Raw genomic sequence first — 24,370 nt, 5'->3', positions numbered from 1 at the left:
GACAGGGGCTCCTTTCCCCAGGTAGAGAGTGCCAATGCCTGTGGGTATCAGGAAAGGCCCATGGAGGACATGGCACCTGAAATGGGTCCAAGGAAGCCTGGGATTCCAGAAGGCACAGAGGCGAGGAAAAAGCCCATGCCCAACACTTGGGTGCATTCATGCAATGGCAGTCAGGAGAGACAGGGAATGTTGGGGAAGAGGGACTGGCTGGGAGCAGGGAAGAAGTTTAGTTGCATGGAAAGCGCTTCAGGAAAAGTGAGAGAAAACAACAGTAGAAAGGGAGATAGTTGCCAGATAGTGGAGAACTCCCAGAAAGGGCTGAGGGGTGTGTGGTTGGTCCTAGAGACAACAAGGGGCCCTGGAGACATTTCAGTAGCAGAAGGGGCACTGTCAGACCTGTGGCATCTGTGGGGAGGAAAGAGAGAGAGAGTGGAGGCAGGAAGAATGATTAGAAGGTAGTCCAGGAAAGAGGTGATGAGACCCTGAATGGGAGAGAGGTGGGATGAGAACAGAGGAGGATCTGGACAAGAAAGATGTTGTTGAGATTAAGGTGACAAAATTCAAAACTGAGGGAATCCAAGAGAGGGAAGGGTCAAGGACAGCTCCAAGGTCATGCAGTTAGATGACTGGAAAGGTGGGAGTGCTTTCATTAAAAAAGGGGAACTTTGGAGGGGGAAAGGATGATGTCGTTATTGATAGGGAGACCAGGGATCTTATCCTCTTTTGTGTCCTAGACCCCTTAGCTAGTCAGTCTGAAGGAGCCTATGGACACCTTCTCAAGGTGATGTGTTTAAAACCATTGAATAAAATATGTAGAATTTCAAAGAAAACCATTATATTGAAATGGTTATCAAAATAAATTTTATGGACCCCCAAGTTAAGGACATCTTTAAGAGGTTTCCTGAAGGGAAGGAATTTGATTTAGTCTTTAAAGATAAGTGAGAATTCAAATAGGGCATTAAGGCATTTTTTTTCCAGTCGTGTCAGACTCTTCTTGTCCCCAGGGATTTTCTTAGCAAAGCTACTGGAGTAGTTTACAATTTCTAGACATTTCACAGATGAGGAAACTGAGGCAAATAGGGTTAAGTGACTTGGCCAGGATCACACAGCTAGGAAGTATCTGAGGCCAGACTTGAACTCAGAAAGGTGAATCTTACAGACTGCAGGCTCAGCACTCTATCTACTTTGCCACCTAGCTGCCCTTATTCCAGGCCTATGGAAAAGCACACATAAAAGCCTGGAGGCTGGAGGATCCAGTGGTGTTTCTAGTAGATTGTGTGTGTTCATCCTTCATTGCCAAAGAAGATTATGCCATCAGAGAAATGATGACATGACTTGCACTTGACTTTGTTTTGAGTGAGGGAGGGCTGTGCAGTTCACCAGCCTCATTTCTCCTCCAGAGCCATCTGAATCCAGTGACCAGATATTCATCAGGATGACTGAAGATGACCCAGGATGAGGTAATTGTGGTTAAGTGACTTGCTCAAAGGCACACAGCTAGTGAGTGTCAAGTGTCTGAGGTGAGATTTGAACTCAGGTCCTCCTGACTCCTGTACTGGTGCTCTATCCACTGCACCACCTAGCTGTCCCTCAAGTAGATTATGGAGGACGTAGAGTAGTATATAGAGGGTCAGATAGATAGCAACTTACCTTGACTAGAGTCTATGGTCTTGCTTAGAGGCTATGGAGGAGAATAGGGGAAGATGAGGCTGATAAAATGAGCTGGTGCCACATTGTGAGGAGCCTTGAATGTCTGGCCTTGAATATGTGGACTATTTTTGATGAGACAGCATGGCAGGATAGCTACACCAACAGACATGGAGTTAAGAAAAGCTGGGATCAAAATTCTCCTAAAACACTGAATATCTGGGTAACCCTGGATGAGTCAGTTAACTTCTCTTGGCCCCAATTTCATCATCTGTGAAATGGGGATAATAATGCCCACTTCACTGGATCACTGTGAGAATCCAATGAGATGTTCCATGTGGAGCCCTTTGCAAACCTTAGAGCCCTCTGTAAATATTGGCCATCAAGATTCCTCCCAGGACAAGGGGGAGTCACTGGAGTTTTTAGCAGCTGATCTGAGAAGTCATTTTTAGCACTGTGTGGTCATTTTACTGATGAGGAAACTGAGGCCCAGAAAGATGAAACAATGTGCCTAAACATGTAAAATGGGTAAATAACAGAGCCTGGACTCTAGCCCTGGACTCCAACGTCCATGTGCTCAGGACTCAGCGAGCCCTTCTTCTCTAGTAAGATCCTGTGTGGAGCCAACTTCCCCAGTGAATGTGAAGTTAGGATTCATTTCCGAACTTGATTTTTGTAGAAACTGATTGTGCAAAAGGAGCCAGGTCTTTGCACACTGATGCCAAATCCCTCTGCCAAAAGGAATCCACACTTAGGAAAACTAACCCAGCATCTGGCATGTGTTCACTCTCGCAGCCACCAGGGGGAAGCACAGAGACACAAGAGATCAGAGATGTTTAGAATTAAAGTGAAAGCAACCAAGCCCTAACTGAATGACCTTCCCCACTGTAATATTTGTCTAGGCTCTGCTTGAATACTTCTAGTGATGGGGAACTCACCACTTCATGAAATGAATCAATCCATACTGGACAGCTGATTGTTGGGAAGTTTGTGCTGAGCTAAAGTCATGAGAATTTCCTAGAGCTTTGCCCTTAGTTTTCTTCCTGGGGCCAAACAGAACCAGTCTGATTGCCTTTCCCCCAGGACTGTCCTTCAGAAGTTTGCAGGCAGTGACCATACCCCCTAGGTCCTAGTGTCTCCAGTAATTTCAATGGTTCATTCTCAGGACACACAATTTCATCTTCCCTCCTCTTCCTGTCACCACCTCTGGATGACGCCTCACTCTTTCTTTAAATATGAAGCCTTTGGGTGGACACAGAACTCTACTGGGGTATGAAGTAAATCCATGACCTCCCTCCCACTGCACTGTGAACACCCCCTGAAGCAGCCTGTGGTCCTCCATGAAGTCATGGGGAGGTGATCCAGGGTCCTAGGTGGCTACACCAGCAAAACAGAAGCCAAGAGGATCTAAAATATGGGAAAGAGATTATGGCCCTAGGGACAGACTGTGCATTTCTTGTGTGAGGATCAGCCCAGCTCAATCACAGATACTTAGCACAGGATACTCATAGACTGGCAGCAATGCTCAGAAAGTCTGATCAGGAATAGAGAGAGGATTGGAAATCTGCATCAGTGGATGGATTTTCTATACTAAGGAAAGTAGGAATCCATGAAGCATCGAAGCAAGATCAGATTAAATTATTTAAAACTTATGGAAGTGAATGTTGAAAACTAAAAATAAATCAGTAAATTAGAAAAAAAGATCAGATTTATTTTTTTGGCAGCCTCATCACAAAATGTTAGATCAGTGACAAGCATTGCTAAGCAATGACTCTGTTCCAGGCATTGTTCTCAGGACCCCAATTTATGCCTGAATTGTTGCCTAATAGCTTCTCTGCCATCCTGAACTAATAGGGGTTGAGAAGGCTCTCCCAGGAGGTCAGCTCCTTGGGGATCCAGACTCTCAGGTCTTGGGGGAGCTGCTATTCAAAGAACAGCTCAAGGAACAGGCAACTTTACTTCTAGGAGCCTTCACATGAACCACCAGGTCCCTCAGCCAGAGAGCTGGGCTGTTGGCTGGCACAGGTGGCTGAGGAGAGTCATTAGTGAGGATGGGTCTCAACTCCTCCAAGCATTGAAGAATACAGGGTTCAGCTCCAGGGAATTTCCGAGATCCAGAGTTAGAGGAGACCTCAAACAATGGTCATCAAATGGGCTGTCCATCCCTACCTGCAAACTCTCTCCTGATTCAGCTCATACCAGCTGAAATGGATGAAATAAATCTAATTGTCTCTTTCTTCAATCTCTGAATTTTATGATGTTTGGGCATTGAAGGGAAAGTGAGTTCTCAGAATCTCTCCCACCATGTCTGTCATCAGTGACAGCCGGCAGCAGAAGACATAGTCCCATCCAATAGTCAAGAACAAGTTATGGCCTAGGAGATAAGAAATTGGTTCCTGTTGGTTTCAATGGCCAAGAATAACCCAACTTTCTGGGGTTGGGTGGCCTTGGGGCTCAGTTCTGCTCTAGAAAACCCTGATGGGCTTGACTGAACAGCATTCCAGAACTGGGTCTAGAGCAGAAGCGAGAATATCAGGTAGGCTACAAATGGGGGGTGAAGATAAAAGCCAATATCTCCCCAGCTCTAATCACTCACAAATTATATTTCCTGGGTGTCCCTGACCCCAAGAATCTGTCTCTTCCTGTAGTTCTCCTTGGGTCCTCCAGGTGGCACTAGCAGGATGTAAATGGCTCTATCCTATTATCCCATTAAGCAGGTCCCCCTGGGAGATGGATGAAGGAGTTTGCTCTGTCCAACACCAGACCTCTCTGAGAAGCCTCTAAAGGCAGCAGACCCACAATGGATCTAAGGGCACTTGAGCCTCCCTAGAGAAAAAGACAAAGCCATTGGGAAATAGACCTAAGCTTCCTGGAGAGATCAGGGAATACACAGGAATGAGGCTTAGACTCACAGAGCAGAGGGATGAGGAAAGAGAGGGAATCACCACAAAGTTACCCTTGAAAACCCTGCAATATATGACTCCATAGTCACAAGACCCAAAGGCCTTGTCCAACCAGGACACCCTTAGAAGCCCCCTATGTAGATGGAGCAGGGAGCTGTGTTCCCCTCCAGAGTTACAAGTTTCAAGACTTCCCTGGCTTATGCTTGAGGCAGAGGAAGATGGAATGTTGGATGACTTGCATTTGCTTGCCACCTTTCCTATTTACTCTCTCTGGGACCCTAGGCAGGTCACTTGCTGCCCTCTTTGAGTCATTTTCTCGGACTGTCAAATCCATAACCTTGTGATTTCATCTTCCCTTGGTGGGGGAGGGGATGTCATTGCATCTAGCCCCTTCACCCAGAATTCCTCCTCCTGTCATCCAAACCTCACTGATCACATCAGCTTAATGTACTGAAACTTGGATGCCTGGTTCCCACTTGTTCCCTCTGTGACCAGGGGCTAGTTACTGGACCACTCTGAGTGTCAGTTTCCTCTCCTTCAATATAGGGAAAATATTGGCTGATCTTGCAGACCCACAAGGCTATTTGACAAGAGTTAGTCTTTAACTGTTTACGAGAAATGTTTGTTTTACCGAGTGTTTCTTCCCCTATTGGACCCAAGCTCCAGAAGTGGGTGGGGGCTTAGGAAGTCTTCTCCTGTTTCTCCAGTATGGAGCTCAGTGCCTGGGCTTAATATCTGAGGGAATCCTGTGAGCTGGTGTCTCCCTCCTCCTCCCCACCCTGGCTTCCTTCAAGTCCCAGCCAAAATCCCATCTTCCAGGACAAGTCTTTCCTGAGCCTCACCCCCCCCTGCCAAGGCTAGTGCCTTCCCTCCAAGATGCTCTCCAATTTGTCCTTAATTGATCTTACTTGTACAGACTCCATTAGACTGGGAGAGCAGGGACTTTTACCTTCCTTTGCATCCCCAGAGATGAGCACATGGACAGGCACTTAGGAGAAGCCTACAATGTGTTTATGGACTGACTAACCTAAGCAAAGGCCCCTGAAGTCCCCAGGCCTCCCCCATTCTCCACACTCCACCTCAGCTCCATCCCTGGCTATCTTGGCTCCAGGTCCTGTGCCCTTCCAATTCCCTCCTCCCAAAGGTGACTGGCTGTCCTCCTTTACTGTGCCAAGCACTTTACCAACATGGTCTCATTTGATTCTCACAGCAAGCCTGGGAGACAGATGCAAGTATTATCATTCCCATTGCACAGTTGAGGAAACTGAGGCATGTAAAGTTTAAGTAATTTGCCCAGGGTCATAAAGCTGCTTAGTATCTGAGGCTAGATTTGAACTCTCCTGTTCTTGGCTCCAGATCCAGCCCTTCCCTCAACTGAACCAGCCAGCAAGGGGAAGGGTTGGGAAGGGAGCGTTGCTGGGAGTCAGAGAGGAGTGTGGGGAGAGGAAGATGCCCCTTATCTGCTCCTACTATGGGGGAGGCACCTCTAGACTGCATCATCCCCTATTCCCACTCCCTAGCCCTGTTGGACCCTCCCAGAAGCCACAGTGAAATCCCTGAGGAAAGGCCAGAGCACTCTGCCCTGGCCTGAGAGGTGAGGAGTCCCCACATAGGGACCAAGCACATTCAATGCCCCTGCTCACCACTCTCTGTGCACATTCTCTACTTCAGGAGGGAAATAAGGAGTAAGGGTCAGGTGTCAGCACAACAGGACAGTAGGTAATGCTGAGTGACCCTTGTTCCCCTTGGGGACAGAACCACTTCTCCATGGACAGTGGGAGGGATCTGTGCAGGGGAGGGGCTCCCTGGGAGAGGCAGGAAACCACAGCAGCTGGGAGGAGAAGGAAGAAGAGGGAGGAGAAAGTCGGAGGCCAAGTCCCTGCCCTGTGGGGCCCATGTGATCCTGGCAGATAGAAGAGCTCCAGCCCTGAAGAGAGAGACCTCAGTCCTCTAGGGAAGGAGGAGACAGAGCAGACACCACTCTGGGCTGCACGCAGAGACACCTCCAGGATCTGCCTATAAGCTCTGTAAAGGAAGATACAGCTCAGGAGGGGAAGGCAGAGATTCCTGGAAAGGAGAGATGTAGTCACACACAGTGTACAGCAGAGACCGATGGAGAGCCCCTCACAAGCTCCCCATAGTGGGGGCAGCCCCTGGAAGGGGCTCCTGCTTACAGGTGAGACACCAGCTCTGCTGGGCCACAGGGGAGAGAGGCAGCTTGGTGGATTCTGACCCGGGTATAGACAAGTGAATCAACAGAAGAAACTGTAGGAAGGAGACCAGTCCCAGGGGGTCTGTCCCAGAAACAGTCTCTGCACACTTGGCCAGGGGAGTCTTCCCTGACCCAGGGGCAGAGGAGGACCTAACAACTCACCACCATCAGTCCACATCCCTGACAATGAGGGCAACATCCAGCTTCAGAGCTAGTAATCTGTGCAGAGGCTCAGGGAGGCTTTACAGTCAGAGGGGTAGGGATTCCCACTCTAATGTTTACTAGCTGTGTGATCATGGACAGGCCATTTACCCCTCTTAGTTTGTGTCTGCCTGGAACACCACCTTCCTCCCAGGGCTTCTTGGGAGCTACACTGTCAGGCTTAAAATGAACCCAGGATTTAATGGGAAAGGCCTCCCTGGGTTTGGACTAGAGGATCTCGGTTCAAATGCTGTTTTACCATTTCCTATTTAATATCAGTCATATCTGATGCTTTATCTGGGCCTCAGTTTCCTTAATTGTAAATTAAGGGTGTTTAATTCAGGAATCTCTAAGGTCTTCTCCGGGTCTAAGATCCGGTTTCTATCCTTAACCACAACACCTTATTGATTCATTTCTCCCTTCAATGTCTGGCTGACCATATCAGCACATTCTTTCTGAATCAAGTCTATGGAGGGAGCCAACAGTGGTTACAGAGCAAACTTTCAGGTCCTCTTCAGAGACTGGGACTGACAGACTGAGACAGAGGCACATGAATCCCCTTCAAACACACCCCATTGTGCCCCCAGCAGACCCTGGGGCAGGCTTAGCAGCCCCCACCCCTATGTTGGGGACAGCTCAGTGACCTGGGCCCCTCAGGAGGGCAGGGGACCCTGCTGACCTCTGCCTCCTTCCTCCCCTCTCAGCCTCCATCCTCAGCTGCTGGATCCAGCCAACATCTGCCCAAAGTGCTTCTGTCACTGTTGTGCCAAAGCCACCCTATGGGGCAGTGGGCAGCAGCGTCATCTTGGACATCCAGGGAATCTCGGAGCAGCCTCCCAGCTACACTTGGCAAAAAAGGACATTAGACAACGAGATTGCTTTCTACCGTGTTGCTGATGGACATCTGAGCGCAACAGATAATCGGCTGAATGTGTTCTCCAATGGCTCCCTGCTCATCTCCAACCTCAGACTCAGTGACACTGACAACTACACTGTACAATTTTTTAATTCCATTAGCGCCCTGATAGAAACAGTACAAGGATATTTGGTCGTGTATGGTAAGTGCTGCCCTTCCCATGGGCCCACATCATCCCTCCATTCCCCTCCCTCAGTCTGGGTTGAGAGCCCTCACCTAATCTCCTTGCCCAGGGAGCAGAGAGAATGCAAAGTATGACCCACCCCCACATAAAGTAGACCAAAGAGATAAGAACTAATCAAACGCAGACCTGCTTGCTTATGGGTCACAGGGAGCACAAGAGAGTTCAGAGGTCCCTGTCTTCTGAGGCTCTAGGCAATCAGTATTTGGAAGAGAGCTTCCTTCTTCCTCCCAGCTTTCCAAGGCCATTATGTGAAGCTAGGAGAGGCTGCTGAGGCCTCAGGAGGGGGCACCTGGCCACTCCAGTTGTGCCTGAGACAGGAAACCTGAAGTTCACCTGCCCCAAGATAGATAAAAGTCCATGAGGCAGGGGGAGCTTTGCTGGGGGTGGGAACAACCATGACACACCCTTTCCACCTGTGCCCAGCAGACCTAGAACCCAGACTCCCTACTCCCCAAGAGCCAGAAGTCTGACTGCCTGGGTGCCCAGGACCACCTGGAGGCCTGTTCATCCTGAGGTTCCCAGAGCTGGGAAGGGACCCCAGAGGGAAGATACTTGTATCTCCTCCATGTTCTAGAGAAAAAGCCAAGATAGAGGGGCCCAGGCTTCCCTGAAGGGGTAGGCTCTGACAAAGGGTCACAGCTCCTGCTAGGGTCTCAGCTGTAAGAGGAGAAGAGAAATTCAATGTGGGGAGCAAAGAGGCCATCTCAGGGTGCCAACTGGGATGACTTTCCCAACAAGGAGAGATTTCCAGTTGGGGAATGGTCAACAAGAGGTACCATTCATGTAGTGCCTGGAGGTGGGAACTATTCTCTATGTATCATATTTCATTGGATTCTCTCAAAGACCCAGCAATGTTGGTGCTGTGTGTATAAATGAGGAAAATGATCCTGAGAGAGACAGAGTGACTAGGCCAGAGTCACAAAACTAGTCTGTAGCTAGAGCAGGATTGATTTCAGGCCTTCTTGACCCCCCTGTAGACCATTTCATCCATTGAATGATATAGATGCCTCCTACCATGGAGGGTTACCTGAGGAGAGAGTGACCTCCCCAGCACTGGGAATCTTCAAGCACAGATTAGATGACCATTTGCCAGGGATGTTTGAGTGGGGATCCCTCATCAGGCCTGGGTTGGACAAGATGACCTCTGAGGCTCAGAAGCAAAGACTCCCAGAGGCTTCCAGGAGATTTCTGGCTCTGAAATGCTATGGTCTCTGGGGGAGGGGTGACAGTCCAGCACATCCAGGACCTTGTTCCAGGGTGTGCCTTATGGAAATGGTCCTAGGCATCTGTCTGTGGCAAGATGTATTCAATGATTACAGGTAAGAGACAGGAGCCACTGTTAGGGCAGGGCCCTCCTGGTTATCTCCAGAGGTCTTCCTTTCCCTCAGCAAGTGGGCAGAGGACATTGTGGGAGGAAGGATCTAAGAGTCATTATTCCTTTGATTGACAAGCATTTATTAGGCACCTACTGCATGCAGCTATAGATATAGGGAATAAAAAAACAAGTCAAGGCACACACGTTCTATTGAGGAAACATGGAAACATGGATGTGGAATAAACATGAGGGGAATGAGTCCTGGACTGATGATTTCCTGGGGGAGTCAACCCCTCTGCCAGGGCAGGCTGGCACCTTGTCTCCAATCCTGGTCTTAGAGAGTTCTCTTGGGCACTAAGGCAGGAATTGACTTCCCCCATATTAAGCAGGTGATGTCACTGTGGCAGAACTTGAACCCAGGTCCCCTTGGCCCCCAGGCAGGCCCTCTAGTTAAATACAAGGTCATTAGGTAGGGAGAGCACTGGCAGACAAAGGCATCAGGAAAGGTTTCCTGGAAAACATCCTGGCAGAGGAAGGGAGGGGGAGGGCAAGAGGAGGGCATCCCAGGCTGGGGGGCATGGTTCCCTTCTAGCAGAGGGCACTATAACAGCTGGGACCTGAGAAGAAAGCTCAGCCCACTGGGCTCTCTGAGGAGCCTGGGAGAAAACAGGGCACCAAGAAGACCCAGGGATAGGAGCTGAGACAAGGAACTTGTGTGGAACCAAGAGCACAGAGTCTTCTCAAGCCTGAAGGCAGCAGAAGATTGGGCCCTGACCCAGATAGAAGGTTAGCTAGCTTTCCCAAGGCTTCCAGCTTCTTCTAGAGGTGTAGGGCCAAGGAAAAAAGTGAGCTCTAGACCTGGGATCAAGAGATCTGGATTCAAAGCCAGAATTTACTTTGTGTCCTCAGATGAGTCACCTGAGCTCTATGACTCTCCATTACCTCATCTGTAAAATGGGGATACTGCTCCTCCTACTCAATCCTGACCAATGAGTGAATTGGGCAGCTAGGTGGCCCAGTGCTGGGTCTGGGGTAAAGGGCTCTATTATAATTTGAGGAAGGGTTGTCAGCTGAGGCAGGGGACATGAGCAAAGATTTCTTGAAGGAGATGGAAAGTGAGCTGAGGCTGGCAGGGATCCTCCAGTATAAATGTGGGGGGTGGGGGGTGATGGTAGGTGAATAAGGAAGAAAGGATTCCAAGACTGTAGGAAATTCTCTGTGAGGTGTGGTTTGTGATAGAAGTCAAGTGTGCTGGAACATTGAGATTCTAAAGAGGAGTGGTGCAAAATGCCATTGGGAAGAGGCTGTGCTGACCTGAGCCATCCAGGGTGGAGAAATAGAGAACACCTGGAGGGACTTGCTTTCCCTTCCCCCACTCTCTGCAGTGATGCACTGAGACCAGAAAGGCTCATGTCGGACATGGGCTTCGGGTTTTGTCTCTGGACTGCTGTGTTGTCTTTGTCTGGGAGCATGAGGTCTCTGGGTTGCTGGGATTCCTTCCTTTCTCCTGCTGTTCATGGTTCTGAGCAGATCTTGACCCTTGAGGAGTTGGCTCCTTCCTCTGGCCTTCTCCCTTCTCATTGGCCATCCCTTCCAATGCTTCCTGGGTATCTTGTTGGCCACACTCACTGCTGTGGTTCAATGGGGCAGGGAGTGTCCATGATGAGGGAGCTCCCTGGGGAATCCCAGACCACCAGCACTGTCTCTCCTCTGCTCTAACATTTAGCTGCCTTGAGCTGGTCAGAACTGGCCCTTTGGCCAAGCTTCTAGAGCTGGAAGGAGCCTTGGGGACTGCCTAGGTCAGCCCTAAGTTATTAGGGACTCAGTGGTTACTCCCTGGAATAATTTTGGGACTGTTTTTTTTAAAAAAAAATACAATTTCATTTCATCATATGCTAGACACTTGGCAGTGTGGTACAAAAAACAATGTTTTCAGATATTGGAATACCTGAGATCAGACACTGCTAACTCCTGTAGCAATGGACTGTTCTCTGAAGGTCTGAGCTTGAGTAATTTTCTAGAGGGGAAAGAGGACTGAGCCTGGAGTCAGAGGGCCTGGGTTCAAATTTAGACCTGCTGCTTGCTGGCTGTTTGGTCACAGACAAGGCACAATGTGAGGGCTTGATTTTCTCCTCAAACAAGGGCATCAACCTAGATCAGGATTCTTGGACTTTAGGGGATTCATAAACGTGAATGGGAAAAACTCACATCTTTCTTTTGACTAACTTTTGGTTTTCTTTATATTCCTCTGTATTTCATTCTGTGAGTTGAGAACCATGACTCTGAGACAAATCCATAGGCTTCCTCAGACTGACTGCCCAAGGGACCCATAAGATAAAGAAGGTAGAGAGTCAGCAGTTCTGATGATCTCTAAGGTCCCTGCCAGCTCAGAATCTGTTGCCCTATAGTCCTGTGAATCATGGTCCAAGGCTTGAAGGTTGCCGAGAATGAGACACACCTCATAGGCAGACAGTCATTCAGTTTGGTCAGAGGATTTAACATAGATGTAAGAGTGGTATGAGATAAGGCTGCAGAGGAAGGATGGCTCAAGAGAGTACAGAGGCCTGAACAGCAGGTAAAGAAGTTTAACCTTGAGATAGCAGGTAACAGTGAGCCCCAAGATGTCCTTGAGGAGAGGAGTGACATGATCAGATCTATGTACACTTCCCATTGTTTTCACAGTGGTGTGATGGGTGCATTAGAGGGGCACAAAGAAAGGTACAGAAACTCTGTCATGCAGGGATGATGGAATCCTCCACTGAGCCCTGGAAAAGGATCTCAGATATACTTTAATGTAACCCTCTCCTTTTACAAACAAAGAGACTGAGTCTTAGAGAGAGGAAGGGACTTGACCAAGGACACATAGAGGAAGGGTTTGAATCCAGGACCCTCTGACCCTGAATCCAGTACTCTTTCTCCTTTGCCCTATAGCGTGTCATGGGCTCTGTCTTGTCTCCAAGTGGCCTGTGTCCTACTTCCCTCTCTCTCCATGATCCATCTCCCTTTGCTCCTGTCACATCAGTAGAGACCATGACCTTAAAGCCTTGCTCTACCCCATCTCCCTCCAACCAAGTCCACTTACTGGGACCCTCCTTGTTACAAAAGGTGACCACTTACATCTATGTAACACCTTCTGTCTTACAAAGAACTTTACATAGATGGTCTCATTTGATCCCCCCAACAACTGAGAGGTGAGCACTATTATCCCCATTTTACAGATGAGGAGCCTAAGGCACAGATGAGTTAAATGACTTGCTAATAAGTCATATCCCTGAGTCATTTGAACTCAGGTCTTTCTTAAGTCTAACACTCTGCACTATGCCATGTCTGGTATAAGATTCATCCGGGCTGCCAAGACACCCTTCAAAAAAGCTACCATGGTCTTCTTTCCCAGGAGTATGCTCACTGCCCTGCATGTCCTCATTACACATCAGAAATGACTAGCTGGCCTCAGCCTTGTTAGCTCCTTGGCCAATCCCACTCAGCCTTACTATGTACAAGGCTCTCCCAGTATCTTTGCAAGAGATGAGACACACTCTCCTTCACCTTAAACCTCTGAACAGGGGTCAAGGGAGGGAGTGGGAACTCTACCAAAAAGAGGGAGAAAGAAGGTAAGAAAAATGCAAATATTCCTAATTTGTTCCTCTTTGGAAATCAATCCTTAGACAGATGGGGAAGGATGACCCAAGGAGGGAGTTTGGTAAGTCTGCTGAATTTGCCCCAGGGCTTATTCTGAGACACACACCTTTCTCAGTCATGAGGCTGACTTGCCTACTACAAGAGAAGCCAGGGACAAGGAAAGGCCACTATCTGAGCCCTCTTTGGGCCATGAAGGCTCTGCTTCCTAGTAACAAAAGGATATCTGAGCCTGAGGAGACCTTGAAACAAATCACATTCAACATTCTCATGTCTTAGGAGAAGAAACTCCTGGGAAAAGGGAGTGTCCAGAGCAGAGAATCAAAGAATATTCTGTAAATGGGGATTAATTTCCCCTATGGGCAAGACACAGTCCTAGGCACAGGGGGTGCTATTATGCCTTAGAAACTCCTGGATTAAAACCAGGTCTCTTGATTTCCAGCCCAGGACTCCATTCTGCCTGTGGCTGTTAGCTGATCTATTCCCAATCTCCCCCTTTCCTTTGGAGTTAAGGTGATGCCTCTAGCTTGTCCTCTGACCTTCACCAATATCTCATCAAGGTGTCGAGGTGACCCTGGCTTCTTGAGATCCAGGTCAAGAGAACATAAACTCTCCCAGGTCCTGCCAAGCTAGAAAGACCTCAAATACAGCCAAGGTAATGGCCATGGGAGCCTCTCATCTCTGGACCAGACTCTCATACTGTAAACATTCAGCTCCAGGGGCTTGGGATCGAGGGGAATATGGTTGTCACCCAAAGCAACTCAAGATGTTTCAGCCCTCCTAAGGCCTGAAAAAGCCATGACCTGCATCACAGAAAGCAGTCATGACAATGAGATCACAGGTTCTTGGCCTCATTTTCCAAGACCTCCCTCTTTGCCAAGGTCATAGGGAGGTACTTCCAAACCAGATGTTTGGTTGGAAGGTTAAGAAAAGGAACCAAACAGTCGTCTTCTGTCTATTTTCTGCACAGGACTACTACCCCCACCTACCATCAGCAGCACCAACATGGCCCCAGTGGAGAACAAGGACACTGTCTCCTTGACATGCGAGTCTAATAGTCAAGATGTCACAGACCTGGTTTGGTTCATAAACCAAAGCTCCCCAGTTGGTGATAGGATATCGTTGTCCTCGGATAACAGGACACTCACTATAATCAGTGTCACAAGGGAAGACCAAGGACCCTATGAGTGTGAAATCTGGAACCCAGTTAGTAGAAGTAGGAGTCAACCATTCACTCTGAATATTACTTGTAAGTAAATTCTCTTTCTATATAGTACATGCTCATAGTCTGGTGGTGTGTTCCCAGAGGTCAGACTCATTCAGTCACTTGCCTGAGTGCTGAAAATCAGATCTCTGAGGTTCCTGTCTCTCTTGATCTTAGGGGGCCCAGATTGGCCGTGATGCTTTCCCATCTATGATGGAGCTGGGCCAGCCATGGTGCTGAGCTAGGGAAGGCTTTAAGACCTTTCAAGTTAAGGGATCTCAGGTTGAAACCTGAAAAGTCGAGGATGAGCTGTGAATGTCCAGCTCCAAGGAGGGTCAGGGAGATACAATGGTCCCTGGTGATGGGTTATAGAACAGGAAATTTCCCTTCTCTCTGTCTTTATCTCAATATGGACTCATTCTCTTTGCTCCAGATGGCCCGGATACCCCCGTAGTTGTCCCCATAAACCCTAATTACCCTGTAGGGGCAACTCTTGTGTTGTCCTGCTCTGCTGATTCTAACCCACCTGCCCAGTACACTTGGCTCTTCAATGGAGTTGAGAGGACATCCACACCCCAGCTCTCTATTCCTGATGTGTCTCTGAATGACACTGGAACCTATATCTGTAATGCATCTAATTCAGTCTCTGGCCTGTCCAGCAGCAAAGACATCAATGTCACAATCTCTGGTGAGTAAATGGACCTGTCCTCAGTTTTGTGTTGGGCTCTCCCCTTCCCTGGCATGAAAGAAACAAAGGTTAGTGGCATTCTGCCCCCTGGGCCCAATGGCACTACATGTTGTAGTGAAAGGATCTCTGAGCTCAGAATCATGAAACTTGGGCTGGAGACCTGACTCTACCATCTACCTGTGCACCCAGGTGTCCATCCTCCATTCTGAGCCTCAGTTTCTTCCTCTGGAAGGCTGGATAGTCCTTCACTGCCCATAGCACAAGATTCTGTGATAGAGGAAGTTCTTTTTACATTTTAGGTACAAAAAGCGTGTGAGCTGTTGTTGTCGTTCTCCTCCTCCCTCTCATTTTCATTCTGTTCTGTCCTGCTGTCAGAGACACACCTCTCATTCTAGGGCCACAGCTTCAATGACTGTCCCTAGACCCTGTGGTCTTTCCTTCAGTCTGTCTCACTTGGGACTATGGGCCTGTATGGGGGTCTTATTTGGAATGTAAGCTCTGATTGTGTAATAGGGTTGGCTCTGATCCCCTTTGGAAAGGAAATTCAGAAAATGGGAAGGGGAATTTCAGCTTTGTCTCCTTTCACACACAGATTCACCTTTGCATTCATATGTCCCTTCTTTGTGACATGCAATATCACACAGGGACATACCCAATATGAAACTGGGCTCTTGTCCAGATGACTGGTCAAATACGTATGCCTAGATCTGGCATCTCACCACTGTCTCACTTCCCTGGTCTTGTAGCTTGCCTGCCATTCCACATGTGCTCTGTGGATAATAGTTTCTGAGTAGGTATTGTCTGTCACTCATATGTACTGATGACAGACCCTCTGCATCCTGATTCACACTGGTGTATAGCAGGACTCTAGAGAGATCATCTGCAGCCTCAGTTTCCTTTTCTTTCTTAGCCCTATTAAGATCTCTGGCAAAATTCATGGAGTTTTGTTGTTACAAACCCACAGCTTCCTGCTGCTGTATGTGTTGTGTTGAAAGGAGTTGAGTGTGAGGTAGGTGGAATGGAGAGCAGGAGAAAGAGTAGAATGGTGGGCTGGGGATTTGACCCTGGGAAATTCAGGCTGCAGCAGGATGTGCCTTGAAGGAGAGATGTCTCTTCTTGGCCTAAAGCTGCACAGAGGGATCCCTAAGGCCCACATATTGACTTATTTCTTAAATGTATTATTGTCTTTGGGTTATTATATTTTTATTTGTCTTGGTAAGTATTTTCCATTTCCATTTTAGTCTGGTTCACCCTGCACTTGAGAGTATTTTATACCTTTGGCTTAAATTACTTAATTTAAAATTCTCAATTACCCCAAATCTATTTTCTCTCCCATCTTCTTCTTGCCCCCCCACTAAAGAAAAAGGAAATTCTTGTGATGGGTATGGCCAATCAAGCAAAACTAATTCCCATGTTGGCTATACCCACAAAGTCTCTCACCAGTGTATACCCTGAGTCTGTCATCTCTGTGGTGGGAAGTGAGGAGCTTATTGCATTGTGTGTCTTTGTGACTCCTGGTTGATCCCTGCATTGATTGGAGTCTTCAGTCTTTCTAAGCACTTTGCCTTTATAGCGCTGTAGTTATTGTATAAATTCTTCTCTTGGTTCTTCTCACTTAATTCTGAATCAGTTCATACAAATCTTCAGAGGTTTCTGTTCTTGGCCCTGTCTTGGTAGATGTTCTTATCTCTGACTTGGGTCAATGAGACAATGTATGTAAAGAGCTATGTAAGTGGTGGCTCTTATTCTAATAATTATACAGAATGAAAGCATAATTTTGAAATTTAAGAGGAAAAAGTCAAGCGGAAGATGACTATATGCATGGACCAATTAGAATCCAGAAGCATTTCAGCAAGGTGGCCTGGTGAATGAAATGTGACCAGATGAAAATTATTGGGCACCAATGTCAGGTCCTGCCCTTGAGTTCAAAAAGTCCAAAGCAAAACCAAGAATGGGCCCAGATGGGGAAAGTACTAGTCACCAAGTTATAGGAAAAATAGTTCAAGTAAGTAAGGAGAGTTGGCTTAGAGAGGGGGAGATTGGGGCAAACAGGACACCTGACTTTTGGACATAACGTTAAATTGCCTTAAAAGAGGCCAAGCTCCCATGAAAGAGGGGATCATCACAAACTCAAAATCCAATGATGAGACAGCAGTTCATCTGAAAAAATAACTTGACAGGGGGAGGAGGGGCAGGGCTCTGAGTGAACCACAAGCTTCATACTTGAGTCAATGGAATGATAAGGTAGCCAAAAAATGTACTGCAATTAAAGCATGGCCACTGCCAAGGATAAGGAGATAACAGTCCTTCCAGACCATCCAGTGGCATTCAGAGTATTGTATCTGGTTCTAGATGACACAGTTTACAAAGGACATTCAGACATTGGAGAGTGTCCAGAGGAAGGCAACAAGGTTGGTGAAGGATCTGCTATCCATATCATTGGTGGGCCAGCTGAGGCAACTTAAGTTAGCTTGGAAAAGGGTCTTGGAGGAGACACATGATAGCAGTTTGTTGGACTGTTCCAGGGAAGGGAAATCAGATGTGTTCCATCTGGCCTCAGAGGACAGAGCCAGGAGCACACAGAGGTAAATGGAGAGAGGGCACAATGGCCTTAAAGGTCCCATACAACTGGACATTTTGGTCTTCAGTGGGAAATTCCCTAATTCTGTCCCAAAGTAGAATGGGTTCCTCAAGAGTATGTAGGTTCAAAGGAAATTGTACCTGTAAAGCACTTAGCACAGTGTCGAGCACACCCAGTAGTCATTAAAGACTTAATAAAGGCCCCTTCCCTTCCCCATCCTTCCTTTCCTCCTCTTTGGGGGCTGCACTAGCATCTGTCAAGTAGAATGTACTAAAGATTCTTCTTCAGGCCTGAGATGGTTTTGATGGTCACCAAAGTCCCATCAACTCCAAAATCACAGGGCTGTGTCTCCAAGTCTTCTGTAGCTATCAAGCAGAAAAGGGATTTGTCTTGCTGTACTTGACCCCAGAGCAGTGAATCAAAGGTGCAGAGATGTAGAATCAGGCTGATTGTCAGAGCAAACTTTCTAACAATTACAATGGTCCAAAATGGGGGCAGATAGCCTTGACAGATAGAAGGCTTCTCCTCAGTAGAGGTCTCCAAAGAAAGATGAGATTCAACTGGGACTAAATGACCCTTTCTTCAAAGTCACAAGGTTTAGAGGAATTGACTGAATACAAATGGTGGAGAAAGAGACCTGACAACAGTTGGTGTCGAAAAAATTCACGGACTGTTTGCACTAAAAGCTGACTCAGTCTTGGGCTGTAGCAATAGAAGCATGCTGTCTGGAGCCAGGGAAGCAGGGGTCCTTCTGGGTTCTGGGAGGGACAGGCCACCCTGGGAACAAATGCTGTGTTCATTTCTGGGCACCTCATGTTAAGATGGACATGGACAAGACCCTAGTGATGTCTCATGGAGCCAGGAAGGTCCATCATTAGAAGACTGCTCTTTGCCAAGTGAACAGAGGCCCATCATTCCAAGTTTCGCCACGAGATGAATTCTTCAGGTTCAGAAGTTCATGATATTCATTTCCTAAGGACAGAGGGCCCAAGAATTATGGGGTAGAGGGAAGACCTCCTACAAATAATAGTTAACTGAAGCATCAGAGTATCTACCCACAGGAATGTGGTGACTCAGTCATGGCTGGAGGGATGGATCAGAGTGGGGAGGGTACAAGAAAACAGTCCTCAGGATCCTGAAAGGCCTTTGTGTGGTAGCAGGTCAGTGATACTCTATATTGTTCCTGAGGTGAGAACTAGGACCCAAAGGGTGATGTCCCAGGGTGCCAGTGTCACACAGCATAAGGGAGACCTCACAAGCAGAGCTGACCACCAGGGAAACAGGACCTGAACATTGATAAGGTCATGAATGAGCAGAGGCTGGATGACCATAGATCAGGCATGCTGAGGGATCTTGGGCCAGGTGCCCCCTGCCATCTCTGGTTCTCTGCTGCTCAGACAGGGGCAGAGTGTTGGTCTACCCTGGGTCTCATCCCAGCCAAGGCTCCTGAGCCCTCAGGGGATGCTGCAGTGTCTCTCCTGGGGCAGAGAGCATCTGTTGACCTCTTTGTGTCCCCAGCTGGTCAAAGAAGGAACAAAAACTGCACTAGGGGGAGGAGGAAGAGAACAAGGAGTTTTTGAGTGCCTACTGTGTGCAGGCACCATGCTGAGCTCTTTATAAATGTCATCTCATTTGACCATGGATGGTGCATAAGGCTCAAATCACTAGCGAACCTGTGGGAGTCCAAGCTTTTCGTACCACAAGCCAGACACTGTAGATGTCCTGGGTCTCCCCATGAGGTACCTTGTCTATACTCCTCTCCAGGGGAGGTTTGTGGAAGGGAGCACAGCCACCCCCACACACATGGGAGCCCACCCCTGGCAGGGGCTCTGATTTGGAAAGGAAACTGTGTTTGCCAATAAAACCACATGGGGCCCCAGGGCCCTCCTAAGGCACCTGAGGAAGAGGGAACCCAAAGCAAAGCGGCTCTGAGCTCAGGGTTGTCTCTCTGCCAATTGCTCCCATATCTATAGGGAGAAAACATCCTCAGAGAATTTGGGGTGTGCTCTTGAGAACTTGGCTTCAGAACCAGAATGCCTGGGTTCCAACCCTAGTTCTGTTATTGTTATCCAATGGACCTTGAACAAGTCACGTGACCCCTGGGAGCCCTCATTTTTCCCATCAGGAAAATAAGGAGGTTCATTAGATGATGGTGAAGGCTCTTTGAGATGGAGATCCAGGGTCCTCTGATCTCTGCCAGCTCAAAGCCTTCAGGTTCCTGGTCTGAGAAAGGCCCCCAAGGACCACTGGGCAAAGAGGGTAAGAGCTCAGGTCCTGGAATAGGAGAAGTCACTCAATTTCCGAACAATATCTCATCATCTCTTTGAATATCCACTTTCCCCTTTGTAAAGTGGGGTGCGAGGATCCTGGTGAAAGGGACCTAGAAGGCAGTTAGTCCTGCTCCCTCATTTTACAGATGGGGAAACTGAGGCCCAGAGGAGGTGAGTGTCAGCACAAGGAGAGGAAACAAGACCCACAATAATATGTGCATTATATACTTCCTGGTACCACAATTAGGAAGGAGCAAAGTAAATTAAGGGAATAACTGAGGAACAGAGAGTGATGGGAGCCAGGAGAGCTTTTTGTTACATCAAAGAGCCCCAGGAAGGCTAGAGGAGTCCAGGGTCCCCTTCTCAGAAGGTTGCTTTTAATTGGAGAAAATATAATCTATAGAATTCAGAGGAAGGAATTCTACTGAAATACAGTCTTCAACCCTTTTTAAAGATGAAATTCAGACTCCAGGTTAAGGACCTGGATTAGCATGAGATGACTGGTGAGAGGCTGGGATCCCCAGTGGATAGGGAGGGCACTGGGCCTGGATTCAGAAAGACTTAGACACTTTCTAGATGTGTGACCTGGGACAAGTCACTTAACTACTGTCTGCCTCAGTTTCCTGAACTGTAAAATGGAAAGAATAGTAGCCCCTACTTCCCAAGAGGATAAATTAGGTAACATGATATTTAACACTATGCTTGACAAGAACAATAATTATAATAATGAGGAAAATAACAGCATGTAGATAGCTCCTACCATGTGCCAGGCACATAGTAGGCATTTCATAAATGCTTGACTCCCATCCCCACCTTAGTCACTAGGTTTGCATGTCCCAGGTCCTGTCTAGAGAAGGGATTGGCCCAGGACACAGCACTTCATCCCCTGGGCTTCTTCCTCACCTTCCTTATTGGCACAGCTACAGAACCAGGGAGCATCTCCCTGACCATGGGGCCAGGGACCATTGCTGTATGTCTTCAGTAGAAGGGTTTGGGCTTGGGCTTTGGACGACATGACCCGATGAAAATACAGGACAGTTTCTCACACAACTCTCTCTTCTTTTCCTCTCTACAGAAATAGTATCTAAACCTAACCTCACTGCCAGCAGTACCAACGTCCTGGAGAATACCACTTTGGTCATCACATGTATCACAGAACACCAGGGGATAAACATTCTCTGGGTCTTCAATAATGAGTCCCTGTCACTCAATGAGAGGAAGTACCTGTCTGAGAATAACCAGATGCTCACCATCAGGAATGTGAGGAGGGAGGATGCAGGGTCCTATCAGTGTGAAGTCTGGAATCCAATCAGCAACAACAGAAGTGACCCCCTTACTCTGACTGTGAACTGTGAGTGACTCTGGTCTCCTCCTTCTCCAATCCTTTCCCCAACAATGGCTCACATCTCATCTCTTTCTTTTTTTCACAGACGGACCAGACAGTATCACATTTTCTCCAACCCCTGAAGGAGACAAGATTCAGGTCACAATCAACAATCCACTGACCTTAGTGTGTCAGGTTGAGTCTTACCCCCCTGCACAGTATGAATGGCGAGTCAATGGTACCGTTACCTGTAACTTCTCTGATAACTCATACACCATCAACAATACATCTTGGGAAGATTCAGGAAGCTATACATGTTTGGCATGGAACAACATGACCAACTTATCAGTCTCTAAGGTTGTCACAGTCTCGATTGGTAAGTGGTCTCTCCCTTCTCTAAGAGAATTCACTTTTTGGGTTGGCCAAAGGTGAGAGGCCAGGAGCAGGTGCTCAGGCCCATTAAGGAGGATGGTTTTTCATGATGAACTAGGAGACGACATGTAAAGATCTGGTAAATGTGGTCAGACTTTTAGTGAATGTCAGTCCAATTATAACTATTTTATCTTTGGTAAAAATGGAGACCAGTCTCCCTCTCTCCTAAAATCACCTTAGAAAATGTCATGTACAATACAAGTTCATTCATCATTTGACACACATTTAGGTGCAGACCTTCTGCAGAGCCCTGTGACAGGCACAGAGGGAAATATAAGGTTTAGCTAAGACTCCCTTTCCTATTTTCAGGAACCTTACAATCTAGTGAAAGAATCAGACCACAAACAGAGTTAACTGAAGTGCAATATTACATGATATGCATATTTAGACTATGGCTACAAAATAGTGTTGTGGGAGACCTGGGGGGAAAGACCATTCTGGTTTGGGATTGGGCAGAAATCAGGTCAGGTTTCAAAGAAGAGCTCTCACTTGAATTTTGTTTTAAAGGAGGATGGTACTTTAACAGGGAGAATATTCTATTCCATGGAGAAATAGCCTGAGCCGATGTTCAGAGGAGGGAAGCTATAGTACATGTCTGAGAGCAGAATGTAAAACAATGCAGCCTGAGCAGATAATATATGACCAAGAGAAGTATTATAAAGGTCTGCTGACATTTTGTGAAAAACCTTGAATGCCAGATTCAGAACACTAAAGGTTACTTAGTAGATAAAACAGAGTCCCCGAAAGCATAATACCAGAAAAGAAGAGATGATTGCATACCTACCTTATTGATACATGCCATTCATCAATGCTGGGTAGACCAGTGAGGTTGAACCTGACACTCAAGGCTCAGAGAGTGTTTAATATTGACCATTGTCACATCACTAGTTCATTTGTGACTTGGCCCAAACATCCTGGATGTCTAAAAATCTGGTGAATCCAAAGTTAATTTTCACTCCCTCAATTTCAGGTAAAACTGACTCCAGCTCCAAGCTAAGGTGATGAGAATGCAGGAAATAGAGCCATGAGTGGGCAGGAGACATTATACAGATGCATTTGTAGAATGTTTTTTTTAATTGAGAGACAGACCATGCCAGATAGCAGAAGGAAGAGGAGAAAGCAGCCCTTCAGCCCAGCTCTCCTTCACAACCATTCCAACAAAGGGCTCAAAGGAGCCAAAGACCAAGAGGAAAATGCAGACAGTGATTTTCCTCCCCAGTTCAGCATAGATATAAAGGCCAAAGTCCAGGCACATGAACCAACCAGGAAGGTGATGAGAAGACTAGGGACTAAATGAGGGCGCTATGCTGGGGATGGAAGCTCAATTCCATGTGGACAGTCTCGGGCGGGTAAAGGCGGGAACTTCTAAATCTTAGAGTTCTCACGAGGCCCCCCATAAACACCAGGGAATCGAGGAGTGAGACCGAGCTATCTCGTGTATTTCCACCTCTTCCCGTGAGAAACGTGATGGGAGGAGCATCCCCCTCGAGACTGTCCCGGGTCTGGGCACACCTATTGTTATCTAACAGGCACGGTATTCAGGTGCAAACTATGCGGCTGGAGAGCTTAATTGGGATCAGGAAAGCCTGAAAGCGCTCTTAGGCGGGAGGGGCACAGAGCGGACAGGACAGAAGGCTCCATTTTTCCTCTCTTCACTCTCCCCTCCCCCTCTCTCCCCACTTACACTTCTACTTCCAATCTCTTATTATAAGATCTTTGCCTCCTTGGGAGATTCCTCGCTCCCTCCTAAGGAAGAGTTCCCCCTGCACTTGTAACCAGGACCCTGAATAAAAGCTTAACCCTTGCTCGACTCTGGGAGGTCTCTTCTCTCATATGATTATCCGGTTTGGCCAGCCCGAAGACCTGCGAGAGGTAAGGTAAGAAGACTCGGGTAGCCCTCAGGCCTCTAGGCCTGGCAGCGCTAGGCTATGTACTTTGGGGAAGAAGTGGGCAGGGATTCAGCAGAAATGGCCTGGCTCTGGGCAGGGAGCAGCCAGAGGAGTCAATGGCCAGCTCTGCAGTCTAAGTCTAGAGCTAGGTCATAGATTCAGTGCTGAAGAGGGGACCTGTGCTAAGAGCTGGGAGCAGCTGTGGGCCTGTGGCTGTATACTGGACAAGGACCTGAATTTCCATCCTCTATCTGGGGCTGAGGCTTGCTGCTGAGTGAGCATGGCAGAGAGCTCAGAACAAGGGGAAGCCTGTAATTCTATACCATCAGAGTCTTTTAGCTGGCTGACAGCAGCTGTGGTCAGCAACAGTCTGCTGGAACAGTCTGCAGTGGCGTTGCAAATCTAAAGCAAGACCTAGTCAAATTCAGACAAGAAGGGAGAGTGATCAGAATTCTCTCTGGGTAGCACTGCTTTGGGCACACTGAAAGTTGTTAGCAGATGACCATCCTGAGCCACTTCTCATATCCTTAGGGAACAGAACACTGAATATGCAGAGAAAGCAGCAGCAAGATACCAGGGAATACAAATCAAGACCAAATAAGACCAGGTATTCCTTCCAGATGGGTGCAGAGCCTGGCCCTAATAACGAAGTACCAGTTCAAGAAGTAAGAATAGAATAGGGGTGGGGAACCTGTGGCCTTGAGGACACATAAGGGCTTCTTGGTCCTTTGGAGTGGCCTTTTGATTCAGTCCCAATTTTACAGAACAAATACTTTTATTAAAGATATTTATCCTGTGAAGTTTGAATTCAGTCAAAGAGCCACACTTGAGGACCTAGAGGGTAACATGTGGCCTTGAGGCTGCAGGTTCCCCACTTCTGGGCTAGAATATTGAATAAACCAAAAATACTACCTTGAAAAAAACTATCATTGAGACAGAAATGCCCAAAATACAAACCCAAGAGAGAA

General features: G+C 47.5%; 1 protein-coding gene across 2 annotated transcripts in view; it reads left to right on the top strand.

Moving 5' to 3' along the window:
* Positions 1–6,396: 6,396 nt before the first annotated feature.
* Positions 6,397–24,370, top strand: part of LOC140503722 (cell adhesion molecule CEACAM6-like) — a 32,793-nt gene continuing 14,819 nt past the window's right edge. Inside the window, exons 1-6 of one of the 2 annotated variants that reach the window (XM_072607943.1) lie at positions 6,397–6,726; positions 7,668–8,021; positions 13,985–14,263; positions 14,652–14,906; positions 20,833–21,108; positions 21,188–21,457. In XM_072607943.1, coding sequence (XP_072464044.1) covers positions 6,663–6,726; positions 7,668–8,021; positions 13,985–14,263; positions 14,652–14,906; positions 20,833–21,108; positions 21,188–21,457 — 1,498 coding nt within the window. In that variant the 5' untranslated portion in view covers positions 6,397–6,662. The remainder of the gene's footprint in view (positions 6,727–7,667; positions 8,022–13,984; positions 14,264–14,651; positions 14,907–20,832; positions 21,109–21,187; positions 21,458–24,370) is intronic. The other variant, XM_072607944.1, reaches the window with a different exon arrangement.

The sequence above is a fragment of the Notamacropus eugenii genome, chromosome 5 (genome assembly GCF_028372415.1).
Source record: "Notamacropus eugenii isolate mMacEug1 chromosome 5, mMacEug1.pri_v2, whole genome shotgun sequence".
In the NCBI taxonomy this organism is placed as follows: domain Eukaryota; kingdom Metazoa; phylum Chordata; class Mammalia; order Diprotodontia; family Macropodidae; genus Notamacropus; species Notamacropus eugenii.
Note: the sequence above shows the minus strand (reverse complement) of the source record. Positions and strands in the feature narration are given on the sequence as shown.